General features: G+C 47.6%; 1 protein-coding gene across 7 annotated transcripts in view; it reads right to left on the bottom strand.

Moving 5' to 3' along the window:
- The window catches only part of FMNL3 (formin like 3), a 419538-nt gene that overhangs the window by 8845 nt on the left and 396743 nt on the right, over positions 1-13950 (bottom strand). For 3 of the 7 annotated variants that reach the window (XR_013610360.1, XM_078685970.1, XM_078685979.1), the window contains one exon: positions 10318-10357. The exons of the other annotated variants lie outside the window; for them this stretch is intronic. Coding sequence is in view for 2 of the 3 variants with exons in the window: in XM_078685970.1 (XP_078542096.1) it covers positions 10318-10357 (40 nt within the window). In the remaining variant the exon portion in view is untranslated. The remainder of the gene's footprint in view (positions 1-10317; positions 10358-13950) is intronic. 7 annotated transcript variants of the gene reach the window in all.

Here is a 13950-nt window from a genome sequence, read left to right as displayed (position 1 = left end):
TCCTATAAGGCATGCAGGTGAGTCTCCCCCGGTGCTTTATACCTTTTTGTCCAACCGGGGCAAGACTGCAGGAAGAGAATTAGGTGTTGCCATGATCTTCAACCCTTCCTTCCAGAAGAACTCTATGATGGGAATGGCCCTTACTTGACTTTGCGGCTGATCTTTAAAATCATAAAGAAAGCAGTTGTCTTTCTTTGTCTCCATTGGTATTAGAAACCTCGCAGATGGTGATGGAGTTTGTATTAGGTATTCATCCCACTCCGACAGATCAGATTTGTCATCTACCTCTCCTTCCTCCCTGTCCTCGTCCGTGGTGTTAGCATCCTGGGAATGGTGAGATGGTGCTGGAGAAGGTGGTCTTGGAGATCTTAAAGAAGATACTGGTGCTGGAGAAGGTGGTCTTGGAGATCTTAACAAAGATATAGAAACCTGAGGCATGGGGGTCGATGGGAGAGACTCTGCCGATTCAGATGGAGGGAACCGGCGATAGTAGTCGTCCAACATATATTGTAAGTTGTTGAGTAGAGCCAAGGGCATCTGTGCTGGGGGCACCGTAGCAGGCGCCTGATCTACAGGTTCAGGGAACGGTTCTTCCTCCTGATCCTCATCCTGATACTCAATGAGTAATTCTGACGGACTCCTAGCAGGGCGGAATCTGTCATCCACATCTGATTGTGCCTCGTCGTCTTCAGAATCCAGTATCTGTTCAGGTAACTTCAGTGGAGAGAGAGCTGCTAATGAAGAGCCACATCTTTCCAGCAAAGAAGGTGCTGAAGGCGGCGGGGCAAAGGAGGCAGCAGCCGGTGTGGCGGGCCAAACTTGCAATTCCGTGCAAGTTGACAGAAGAGGCGTCGACAATTTTGCCGTCGGCGGTGCCGTCGTCGATGGAGTTGATGTTAGGATAGTGACCGCCGACGAGGCAGTTGTTTTCGTCAACAAGGCAATCTTTGTCGACGATGTCTTCGACGACGAGGCAATCTTCGTTGATAATGTCTTTGACGACGAGGCAATCTTCTTCGACGACGAGGCCATAGACGATGAGGAAACACAGTCGACAAGGAATCAGTCTCCATCGACGAGGTGGTTTTCGACGTCGACGAGGCAGTCTACGAGGTAGTCTTCGTCGACGATGAAACCGTCGACAGGATCTTCTTACCCTTCGTCGTCGTCGCCGACGGAGCGTGGATGATAGATGATATTTCCTTCGTCGACGAGATGGGTCTAACTGCCACAGAGACCAGCGTCGACGGAGATGAGGCTGACGACATTATCCTCTTAGGTCTCGGCGACGAGAAAGTTACTGTCGATGTTGAAGTAGCTTCAACGATGATAATCGTCGACGAAGGAGCAGTCGATGACGCCGTCGATGACGCGGTCTTCTTCTGAGGAAATTCTCTCTCTGGAAGCCTTTTTGACGCCAGAGACTTTCCAGTTCTTCTTGGGGGCGACACAGGAGTTGATTTTGAAGGTGGAGAAGCCTTTTTTTTTTATAAAGGCAATCTAGAACCCTTAGAGGGTTGAACTTTTTTCAACACCTTAGCTCCAGGAGAAGATAAATCCTCCTCAGCCGTCCTCTTCCTGGAGGACACAGATGAACCTGAGGCCACACTTCCCACCTCAGATAAAGGATTATCCTGATCTTTTATCTTCTGTAGCCACATAAGTAGGCGTCCTTCTCTATCTCTGAGGGTCTTCTGAGGGAAGTCCTGCAAATCTAACATTCTCTCACCTCATGATCTGGATAAAGTTAGTAGATGCACTTTTTGTGGGGATCTTCTGAAAATAGCTGGAGCTTCCCACAAGATTCACAAGGCCTGAAGAGAGATTTCTTAGCAGATGACATCCTGAAAGAAGGTGAAATCCATAAAAATAGTGAAATACTGAGCAGAGCTCAGTGAGACTCCCTTCACATGACATGCGGTAGAAAATCTGAGAGCCTGAGCCTCTGGGGAGAACATTCTGGTGGGTGCTGTCGCCTGCTTGGCTGCAGTTTGGACTAATACATAATGACTATGATAGTCATGAGTGTGGAAGTTTTTCTCTTGTAGCTTAGGGCTACTTTAATTCCTGGTTGTTCATTACCAAGGTTTTTGGGTATTATGTACATAATGTTGCTTTTTTATATACCGTGGGACTCCCACTCCGACTACGGGGAATGATTCAGGCATGTGAATCTATGAAAGACACCCCAATACTGGAGAATACACCTTCAGCACCGCACACAAAGCAACACATTTATTGCACCTTCCACAGAAGACTGTGTTGGTGAAGGGGCAACAGGCAGACAGTGTCACATCACCTCAGGTGGCAGCTGGAAGTAACTCTGGTGCTCCTACTCAATCTCCAGTCATGGTGGTAGAGGTTCTGGAGGCAAACATGCAGAACGTATTCCTCCAAATGGTGCAGAATTGAGGGCAATTGGCATTGCTGTGTGTACCAAAAAGATTCACCCCAGGAGTGTCCATAGGGCAAAAACATACTATACCACCTCTGAATGAGATGCCGCTTCATGGTCAGCAAGGTGACCCTTGACTCAGGCAGTTGACTTTAGTGTTCAGAGAACTAGATCGATTCCATGGTGATGAGCCATGAGCAGACCCTCAGCGCTTCGCTACGGAGAAGGTGAGACCCCACTCATGCCTACTTGTCGATGTACCACATCACTTTTGTATTGTTTGTTAATATCTGAATCAACCAACTACAATGGGAACGGTGGCAGGCTTAGAGTGCCAGATGAAATGTCCTCATTTCAAGCAGGCTGATACACAGATTCTGCTCCAGTGGAAACTGGAGACCTCTGATCTCCAGCTCCTATGGATGAGCACCTCACCCAATGGTGGATACATCAGTAACTTCAGTAGCCACATCTGTTGGAGGGTAGAAGAGGATCACTTTAGACAGGTGTTCCTCCATCGAGAACCAAGTCACATAAGCCCCAGTGTCCAACAGATCACAATAGAGACTGCCAGATCTCCCCAGAGCTGGAACCACTGCTTCTGGAGGCACCACTGGATAGCCTTCATGTGTACTTGATCAGGAGGATGTCAAAAGCCAGCAGATCCAGCAGACAGAGATCCACCACCACTGGAATCAGAACTGCCTCTCCAAACATCAGAATCATATCTCAATAACTTGTAACCTTTGGGGAGGAAGGATATTTCGAAGTATATGTGTCAAGTACTGCTTTATGAACAGAAGGTACTGAGAGGGCGTTCGGTGAGATTTGGACATCTTGATGGAAAAACCCATATGGAACCACAGGGATGCTGCTGCCTTTAGGTGATACACCATCACCTGTGGCGAACTGTCTTTAATCAGCCAGTCGTCCAGGAATACAGACATTCCTGACCTCCTGAGATGAGTTGTAATCACCGTCATCACATTTGTGAAAAGTTAAGCTGCTGGTGTTAGCTCGAACAGGCATACCACAAACTGGTAATGAGTGGACCATACCATAAATTCACTTGAACTCTTTTTTGGATATATCAAGTACATTGCACCAACTTTGTATTTTTGTTTTATCTGACTGTCTAATTGTACTTCTGCTTTATCTGATTGCTATCCTACTTTTGCTACTCACATACTACCTACTACTATTTTGTACCCAAAAGTTTGTTTAATCGCTCCCTTGTTTCCCTTACCCCTTGTTCTGTAAAGCGCTCTGATATCTGCAAAGATCTTGTTCGCGCTATATAAAACTTTGAAAATAAAAAAACTTTGAAACTGCAGGATCTCACGTGAAAATACATATCCTGCAAGCCGAGAGACACCACTTAGTCTTCCGCTTTCTGCATTAGAAGAACCTGAGCAAGGGACAGTTTCTAGAACTTTAATTTTTCAAGGAACAACTTCAAGAGCCTGAGGTCTAGGACCACGTGAAAACCACTGCCCTTTTAGAGAACTAGGAAGTATCAAGAGAAGCACCCGTCTTTCCAGTTTTCTGGTCTACTAGATACTCAACCTCACCTTTCTGCAGCAGGGCTGCCATCTCCTGTTGCATGTTTGAAAGTAGTCTTATGACTGAAAGTCCTTCGGGAGAGGAGGGAGGGTGAGGGGAGGGGTATATTGGAACTAAAGGGTGTACATCGTTCTACAATCTAAAGGACCCATTTATCCAATGTTATGCACTTCCTGGTCTGCAGAAAGGGGAGGACGCCCGTTCTCCCAGAGGCTGTACGTGCTCTTTCAATGGAAAACTAAAGTGGCTTTCAAGATGGCACAGGTGACATGGATAAAGAGGGTTGCTGACTCTGATGGCCCCTGCCTTTACTTCTGTACACCTGGGGAGCTGGTTATGATGCTAGGAAGGCTGATAGAGCTGGCACTGGCAAAACTGAAACTCTTGAAATGTGGGAAATTGATAAAGTCTTTCACTGGTATTTGTAGGCCCAAGATCAGTCATTCGCCCCTCCTGCCTTGAACCGTTCTAGCACATTATCTGTTTCGCCCCCAAAAAATCTTGCTCAGTCAAAGGGCATGTCTAAGGCAGTATGGGCCTCTCCGGGAAAGCTAGTTGACCAGAGCCAAGCAAGCCTTATAAGGACCACGGAGGAGCCCATAGCTCGGGCTACCGGATCAACCATATCCAGACCTGTTCTAATCACCTTCTTATAGGCACCCTGCCCATCATGAATCACCTTTCAAAGTGGTCTCCAAGATGGTTGGATAGGTTTGGTATCACCGTCTGTGCCATATTTCAAAAGATGTGGTTATAACTACCCAACAAACAAGCACCATTCAGAGAGAAGACTGATTGACAAAAATACTTTTTTACCTAGAATCTTCTGTTTCTTCTACTCTGTCGAGAGGGGCCACTGGAAAACAGGCTGGTCTTGTAGCACCGGACGATCAACCGATTTACTAATAGGCAGATGTGAGCTTCTCCCATGCAGCTGTCATCAGTTCCATAAGCGCACATTTGAATGGTAGTAAGAGTTCATAGGTTATGGATGAGGGCTGATGGACTTCTGTAAAGATGTTGGACTTTGCTTCCACAGAATGCTTGCGAAGTTCAAGGACATCAGCAGCCTTTCTCAGCCCAGAATGAAAGTAAGTCACCTGAGGTGGAGCTGGCCCTGGAACACAGTTCATTTCTATCCCTGGGGAAGCATTGAATCCACTAACCTGTTGCAAGACTAAGGTCTGTTGCGTAAAAAGTTGGTGATGAGAGCAGATTGGCTGTATAGCTACTATCATCCGTATCATGTTAGAATGGATAAGACATTTAAATTTGGTTGGAATACAAGCTAAATATTTTGTGCGTTGTATGGCGGTAGCGCTGGCAGGAACTGTAAAGTTATTCCTCCCTGTATCGAACTTCTTCAAAAATTGTTTAGATTCCCTTCTGGATCTCTGCAGGGATGCCTTGGTTTCACAAGCTGCTCAATAGAAGAGAATAGTCGTTCTGACAACGCAGAGAGTAGGTTCAGAAATCTGCTCCTGCATCAGAGGTCAGTGCTGGCGGGAGGTCAGCCAGATAAGTATTCAGGGCCGGAAATTTTCCAGATAGTATCAGGGGCATTTCATGTGGAACAGAGGGGCATGAGGGTGGACCCGCCATGTGGAACAGAGGAGCTCTAGGGTGGACCGATGCATGCTTAAACATTTCCATCATGGCATGCATAGAGAAAGCCGGTCGGCTCTTGAAACCAAGAACTCAGGATAGGCTGAGGCTTAGGAAGGGTTAGGCTTAGGAAGGGTGCTGGTCACTGAGAAGTATGAGAGCCCGTAGAGCTTGCACCAGCAGCTCCGTTGGTAGTGACACCACAGGGAGAGTGAACTCCCTGGCTCTGAAGACACACCACAGAGGGCGGAAAGTTGAGGTGACATACCCTATGACTGAGAATGACACTTTGGTGAAGGATCTCTATGCCTCTTCTTTTTCCTGTATTTGTGTTTTTTTTCGCAGAAGGCTTCGGCAAAGAAGACAATCTGGATGGAACAGATTTTGACCCGGAGTGCAAATGGTGGTGAGACCGACGCTTGTTGCAGGCCATAAAAGGTTTGACCTTCTCCACTTTTATGGCCTTGGAATGTATGAGGCGGCACCCACCGCACGATCTTCAGTAGTGCCTCGACCCCAAGCACCACAGCCAAACTACTTGCAGATTTGAAATGGACATTTGTCCATTACAGTCCCCACAGGGCTTAAACACTGATTTTTTAGGAGACATTTCTAGCCCTGCACCCGAATGGAAAAATTTTTAAGAGAAATTTGAATAGTGCTGACTACAGCAGGAGAGAGAGCATTAAATCTGCACTGAAGGGTGCAGAAGAAAAGGAACTCATTTCAATGCACCCATGTGGGCACTTTATGGCTCCAGTGACCTCACCATGGCGTTGTGTTTATCGCCGAGATGGACAGACGTTTTTTGGCCAAGGCATAACACAGTTTAACACAAAGGACAATCTTTTGGTATAAGCCTATAAGATCTATTTCAGAACCACCCTCCCTTTCTTTGCACCGGCGAATCCAATGAATAGTTGATCATCCACCTGTTACTTCTTGCTCCTACCAATGTAGAAACGATGGGCCGTTGTGGATCCAAACAATGTAACCTCTCCTCTGATGAGGAATGCGATGGGGTGAAAAACACAGGGAATAAAATGGACTGGTTCACATGGAAGGGTGACACAACTTTCCCGAAGAAAGAATGACCAAGTCCTACGAACCAGCTAATCCAGTGGTCTTCAAACTGGGGGGGGGGGACAAAGGCCTCAGAAGGGGTGCAAGTCCACAGCCCCCCAATGTTGTGCTAGTTCTAACAGAGTGAAACTCAGGGTTTCTACTGTGGAAGTTTTTTCATCTGATTTGCGGTAAAAATATGAAATAATACTTCAAAAGAATTAAACATTTAAATCACCTGTATTTATTTTCATCATGGCTTTTTATTCATCTGTCGGGATCATTACAGGACTTCTATAACACACTTTGAAGTGCTTTCTTATATTTACTGATTAAAAGATGTACTGATAATGGGACAAAATACCAGCTTTGGGGAATTTTTCTCATTTCTGTACTGGCTGGGACATTAAAATACTGTTCAGGATGGTAAAAAATGTCCAAGTGGCAACACTAGATGTGGGGTGTTTTACTGGGGTTCTGTGTAATCTTAAAGCGAAGGGGATGGACTGGATAGGACTTAGAGCAGGAGGCGGCTGAGTCGGAATTTCAAAAATGAATTTCAGTGCGGTCAGGTATTGACCTGGAAATATAAAAGTGCTGGTATGCATTATCCCAGAGTAACTGTTCATTACTGAGCAGACTTGGTTATCTCCTGTTAGAAGTATTGCACCACTGTTAATAACTGCTCGTATTTTTCCCTTGAAATTAAAGAAGTCAATCTAGTCAATATCTGATGGTCTGAAAATAGGAGCTGGTTATGGTTCCAAAGAAGTTCCAAAGAAGGCACATCAGTGGGGAGTTTTATTTTGAGCTTTTCGTGGGAGATGCAGATCTGCGTTTTGAAGATGGGCCTTAAACTGTATGTTGTAGAGTGGTGTCTAAATGTGCTTTGTAGAATGCAGCTTGGGTAGGCCTTCGTACATTGAGTTTGGATAGAAATTCACAGATTGTTCAGGATACGACTTTGTAGAGAAAGGTCAGGACAATGATTTTCAAAGGAGGCATAAATGTGGCTTTGAGGACCCAAATATGATTTTTGGCCCAGTGGAATTCCCAATGTGCCGCTGATTTAATGATTCTTGACCAATGACTCCACCTACCTCATTCAAAAGTTTGAGGTGGGCCCTAACTCCAAAACATTGTGCTTGGGGGGGGGGCTCAGTATTAAAAAGGTTGAAGACCAATGAGCTAGTTGGAGAAGGTGGTAAGGGACAGGGATGGATTGACAATGCCTGCAGCTGGAGGATGTGACACGCAAAAGTGATAGCACTGAGGAATTTGATCTTAGTATGATGAGGCTCAGAAGGAGCACACGACGAGAACATCAGAACTAAATTGTGGTCCCACTGCAGCACAATGGAGGGAAAAGTGGGAAGCGTGTAAAACTCCTTGTAAGAAACACACCACAACAGATCAGAGTATAAAGAGCTAATTAAACAGACCAAAACAAATGATAGAAGAGCAGTCAAGTAACCTTTAACAGTGCTCACAGTAAAGCCTTGCCAGGCCAGAGACAGCATATACTAAACAAAATCAAACACTCTAGTATGCAGAGGTTCCACCTGCCTTTCCTTTCACCAGGTGATGAACTTGGATCAAAGGCAAATAAATGTATTCTATTAAAGGACAGCGAGCGCCCAAAATGATATACACCACTTCAGAAGGCAGATCAAAATCTCTCAGCTGGTTCTTCTCAATCACCACACATGTAAGTATAGATTGTCAAAGCTTGGGTGTAACACCATGTTGGGACAGCAGATTCTCCTGAAGAGGAAATAGAAAGGGCAGGCTGATTTTGAGGGTCAGCAATTCTAAGTACCAGACCCACCTGGTACAGTCCAGGGCCACTATACTTAGTAAAGCTGGATGCCCCAATATTCTTTAGGACCCATGGGATTATTGAGAGAAGCAGAAATGGATATAGGCCAGATTCCCAAGGTGGAAGGTGTCCCTCAGAGACCCTCGAGGAGGAACCCCTAGAGCGCAACGGGCAAGATGTTGAGTGTTTTCAGAGGTAGGGTAGATCTACCACAGGCACGCCCCACTGAGTGAAGATATCCTGCAACACCTCTGGGTGCAGACGCCACTATCAAGAGGATAACTGGCAAGCGTAATCGTTCTGCTATTTAGGGACACCGCTCTGTGACTCGCTGCCAAAGATGCAACTGCTGCCACCACCTCAGGGTACGGAACCCCCATCCGCTGTGTTTGTTGCAGTACCATATGGCGGTCATATTGTTTGTGAATATCTTGATCTACCTGCCCTAGATGGAAGAGTGAAATGCTTTGAGGGGCTTCTTCAAGGCCAAAATATGAACAAAGAGGAGACTGAATAATCACTGTCCTCTTGTGATCACTTTGGAGAATGCACCTTCCATGTAAAAACAGGCGCTCTGCTCTCAAGAAGCTTTGACACAAAAACACGAAGCATGGGTAGCAGCTAGACCATGCACCATTCTCATCCCAAGGATGACAACGCAGATATTTGTGACGTCTCTTCTAAAGTAAGGCAATGGGGCCTTTCATATCGATCTACAAAGGGTAGAATCAGAAAGGTTGGCAGTCGGGAATATCTCTGAATAAATATCTCATTGATTTCAAGAAATAACATTAAGCGCTGATGTGGGTTAGTTCTCTGGTGAAATTACCCTTCACTAGTGCACCCCAAGTATGCCCGGCAACCACTTAATATTAACAAATATTGTTAAATATGAACATAATCTGACTGGCATCCTTCAGCAACAGCGTGAAATGATGCAGGGCAACAGGTGTAAAACATTGGTGCGTGGCAAGAAACTCAAACAGTCATCACAATGGTACTCAAGTGCCAGCGTATATATTATAACTAAACAAAATATGTTCAATCCTACTTTACCGGGAAGTTTCATTTGAGAAGTTTCTCCTTCACAACAGAGAGGTAGGTGGCTTTTTCGGAGAAGTGCATAAAGTGGGGTGCAAGGTGTCTAACGTAGTGGATAGACAGTGTGTGATGAAAATGTGAATTTTGTGGATCATATGCAAGTGGACACTGAGAAGGAATGGTGGGAAAGTCTGAAAAGGGAAGGATGCTAAAGTACTAGTAGACTGTATGGGGTCAAGTCATGGTCCAGGTACTAAAAAACTAAAAACTGGCGGTGGGGGGCCCCGGGTATGAAGAAGGTGACAGGGTTGGAAGCCCCCCATATCTGGTAGCGAGAGCACCACCAAAGGGAGAAGTCATGGCTCCTGCTACAGGGCTGGCAGACTAGGGGCAGACTAGGGGCAGCACAAAGTTTAGTGCTCAACAGCACTGTGAAGGTGGGGGGATGCTTGGCTGCACACCCTTGCACGGTGGTAGAAATACCAAAGCATCGCACTTCAAAGAGCTTCCAGTTTAACCTTTAGCGCAACAAACTCCCATGTGGTCACAAGTAAATCACTATGAAGATCCGGCAGCTCAATCATATTACATCTTTACCAGAGATCAGCAAAATATCCTTAAACCGATTCCTAGGTTCCCTACTGAAACCTTCTCAGACTTATCAAGAGTCTTGGCCACAATAAAGCTCACTCTTAGTGTTTCCACAAGGGGCGCAGGCGAAGCAAGCGGTTTCCAAAGCAGACTTCTATTGCATGTTTGCATAAGCAAAAGCAGCTCCATTGCAGCAGCATGTTAAATGTGGCTGGGCTGGGGTTAGTGGGCAGTGTCTTACCCTCTGCTGAGAAGGGATACTAGATGAATCTTCGAGCATGCTATAGGAGGATAAAATAGAACAAGACAGTGAAAAGAGAGCATGCAAAGAGCTGGCAGGTGCTTTAAGAACACGCGTAGGAAGTCAAACCGTATTTGCAGTACGGGCCCAGCCAGGACGCCTCCAGGAAGTGCACAGCTGTGACAAAAACTACCTCTGTATCCCACCCCCCACCAGCCAGAACATGGTCTCCACTCTGCAACAAGAACACAGTAAGGACATGAACTACTGGATTCTACATTAAGCGTACAAACAAGACCTGACTCCCTGCAGAAAGGGTTCTGGGAGGCTTTGTGTTGTCAAGAGCCCTATACAGTATTTCATGCTTCCAAGGTTGTCATGAGGACTCACCCTAATTTTCTCCCTAAGGTGATATCTGATTTCCATGTCAACCAGACGATCACATTACCGACGGTTTTTCAACATCCCTACTCTACGGCGGAGAGGTCCCTTCATTCACTGGATGTGAGGCGGGTGTTGGAATTTTACTTATATAAGACCAAGGACATTCAGAGATCAGATCAGTTGTTTGTGAATTACGGTTCAGTCAGGACTGGCCTTGCCACCTCCAAACAGTCCATATCTAGGTGGATTGTGTCCTGTATACAACTATGCTATCAGAAGGATAACAAGACTCTAGGGGGTAAGCCTAAGGCTCAATCAACTAGGGGCTAAGCGGCTAATACGGCTTTGCTACGTAACGTTCCCATTGCAGACATCTGTAGGGCGGCTACGTGGAAGTCTGTCCCAAGTTCTGTAGTAGGGGCATCTCTGTTATAGTCATAAGCGACCCGCCCGCCTCCCCGGTGGAAGAAACATTGATTTCCTGAATGCTACAGGCCTGGCTTTATACACCTTCAAAAACAACTGAAAGTAACTTGCCTGGGGCTGTGCATCATGGGATACCGAGGGTCTCGTTACTGTTCCTTAAGGGCACGGTATCCCTTTTCCAGACACATAATGGCAGCCTATGAGGCTTGTCTGTCCGACCCTTCTCTCTATCATGACAAAGGATTTTTGTGAAGGGGAGTTTCTCTAGGTGTGAAACTCTGTAAAATGTGTAAATTTATATATATTATTTGGCTATCCTTTTTCACTTCAGGATGAAGTGCTGGCCAATGTAGCCTGGTTAATGTTAGGCTGCATTATTTCTCTTTGATTTTCTCTTAAGTGCCTATGCAGGACTGCAGAAGAAGACAACTTAAGAGACTATTTTGATTGCTCCGGGGTCTACGCACATGGGCTAGACTATTCACAGATTATGACTATACACAGAGATCCCCTACTACAGAAATGTTACTTACCCAGTAAGCATCTGTTCTTGGCATGTAGAGCTGTAGATTCACATGTGCCCACCCACCTCCCCGGTCTCCTGTAGTGGTTTTAGTTCTTAATTTACATTCATACGCTTAGACAGCTCTATTCTAAACTTCCTAAACTCCATTTCTCACCCTCTGCGGGAAAACAATATAACAATGTAGTCGATGCCCATTCGCACGATCACCGAAAGGAGGAGTCACCTACCTCGTGACTGGAAAGACTTTTTCAAACAAAAAAAATTCGCCAACATCCAGACCCAACACTAGATGGCAGGAGTATGCAAAGCATGTGAATCTACAGCTCTACATGCCAAGAACAGACGCCTACTGGGTAAGTAACTGTTGGACTTGCCCCTTCTGGCAGGTTCCCCCCTGAACTTTTTGCTTTTAATGGTGACCTGGTGATGGTGATTTTTGGTTTCTGCGCACTTTCACTGTGTCCCAGTGGAAAGTGCGTGCGCACTCTGAGTGCATGTGGTGAGATAGGCCTTCCCTCCCATAGGAATGCATGGGGAATGTATGTGTCCCTGGTAGTTCCTGATGCGTGGAGTGTGCAGGCTCGAGTCTGGTATGTGCGGACTCGTGTGATTGAATGCTGCGCAATAATGTGTGCGGCGTGAATGTGTCTGGTGTGGAAGTGCCACTTCTAGACATGGGTGTGCGTGTGCAGTGAGTGTGCAGGAGTGTGATTGGCTGGAGCTGGCTGGAGAGCCTGGCTCCAGGAGTCTGGATGGGTCTGCCCCGGTGGTGAGTGGAGAGATTAGCATGCTGATGTGAGGGAGGGGTACACCTGGGACCTGAATAGGGCTGGGCTTTCCCCACACAATGCTGGCTCTGCCCCCTGTGGTGCGACTGATGACCCTAGCCTCCCTAGTGAATAGAAAGGGTGGTTGAGCACATCAAGAGAACTCCAAAACCAGCTGCGACTGGTTTCTCCCCCCACACTGCACACAGACAAAGGGATGTACTGTATAAAAAGGGGCTGTGTCCCCTTACAAAATGTTCTTCTTTCTTGATCTAAGCAAGGGTGGCCTGCTGCTGCTGCTGGGCGCCAGGAGGACCGCCACAGGGGATTGCCTCCCTGCCTAGGAGGACCCTGTGAGCTGGCTCTGGGCCCAGCCTTGCCCCCCACCCCCTGAAGGACTTTGCTGCTGACTTTTTGGCCTAATAGCGCCTGGGAGCGCTTTATTTGGCTTATAGCGCCTGGGAGCGCTTTTTTTTTTTTTTGTAGAGTTTTATATAGCGCGAACTAGACCCGAACCGAATCAGGTATCAGAGTGCTTTACATAGCACAAGTTACGTTTTTTATGCATGAGGACACACACTCATTTTTTTTTAAGGCACGGGGAGATTAAGTGATTTGCTCAGAATCACAGGAGGTTTTTGGCTTCGTCGCATACTGCCGTGTCTTTTGCCCTTGTGTGACCCCTGACGGGTGCCCACACCGCCAGGGACCTGGTGCCGTTTTGTGCCCCCCCAAAGCGAGTGCCCACCTCGCTGTATTGTTAATTCAGAGGGAGCCTACCCCTCGTGTGTCTCCCCGCATTCACCGCCGCAGCCCAGGGATCGATCAGGAGGCGCTGGGCCCGCCTCCCTACCAAGGGCTGCGCTACCATTGGCGGCCCTCAGCACAGGAAGCCAGGCACTCTCGGCAAAGACATGGGCGGGGCCTCGAGACAAGCCGGAAGCAGCCGGGAACCGAGGCTGCGCTCCGGGGCCTGGAGGAGAAGGGAACCGGCCCCAGGCAGCGCCAGCTTCAAGGAACCCAGGCGGTGCCCATCCCGCACTGGGACGGGATAGGAGATAAGCGCGTCATCACCGGGGCTTCCATGAGCGAGGGAGAGCCCCAGTCTGCCTGCTAGTGCCCGCGCTGCCTGGGGAACCCTAGGAGAGCCTCGCCGCTGGCGGTGAGGAGCCGGGAAGAGACGCCACCGCAGGAGCCCCTAGGAGCGGGAGCTCCGGTGCAGCAAGCAGCCGGTGAGTGCGGGCAGTGTTTGGGCCGAGCCAGGGTCGATTCCCCAGCTGCCCAGCACTTAGTGGGCAGCTGCTCCGTTTAGGTCCCCCCTGACATTTGGGACAGTCACTTTCGCGGCTGCCCACGTCACATACTGCCGTGTCTTTTGCCCTTGTGTGACCCCTAGGAGCGGGAGCTCCGGTGCAGCAAGCAGCCGGTGAGTGCGGGCAGTGTTTGGGCCGAGCCCCCGAGAGGCTCCGACGTCTGGGGGCCTTCTTGTTTGGAGCCACGAAGCTCAGGGGCATTTTGTTGATTTCGAGC

Source organism: Lissotriton helveticus, chromosome 1_1, assembly GCF_964261635.1.
Source record: "Lissotriton helveticus chromosome 1_1, aLisHel1.1, whole genome shotgun sequence".
In the NCBI taxonomy this organism is placed as follows: Eukaryota; Metazoa; Chordata; class Amphibia; order Caudata; family Salamandridae; genus Lissotriton; species Lissotriton helveticus.
This window is presented reverse-complemented; position numbering and strand designations above follow the sequence as displayed.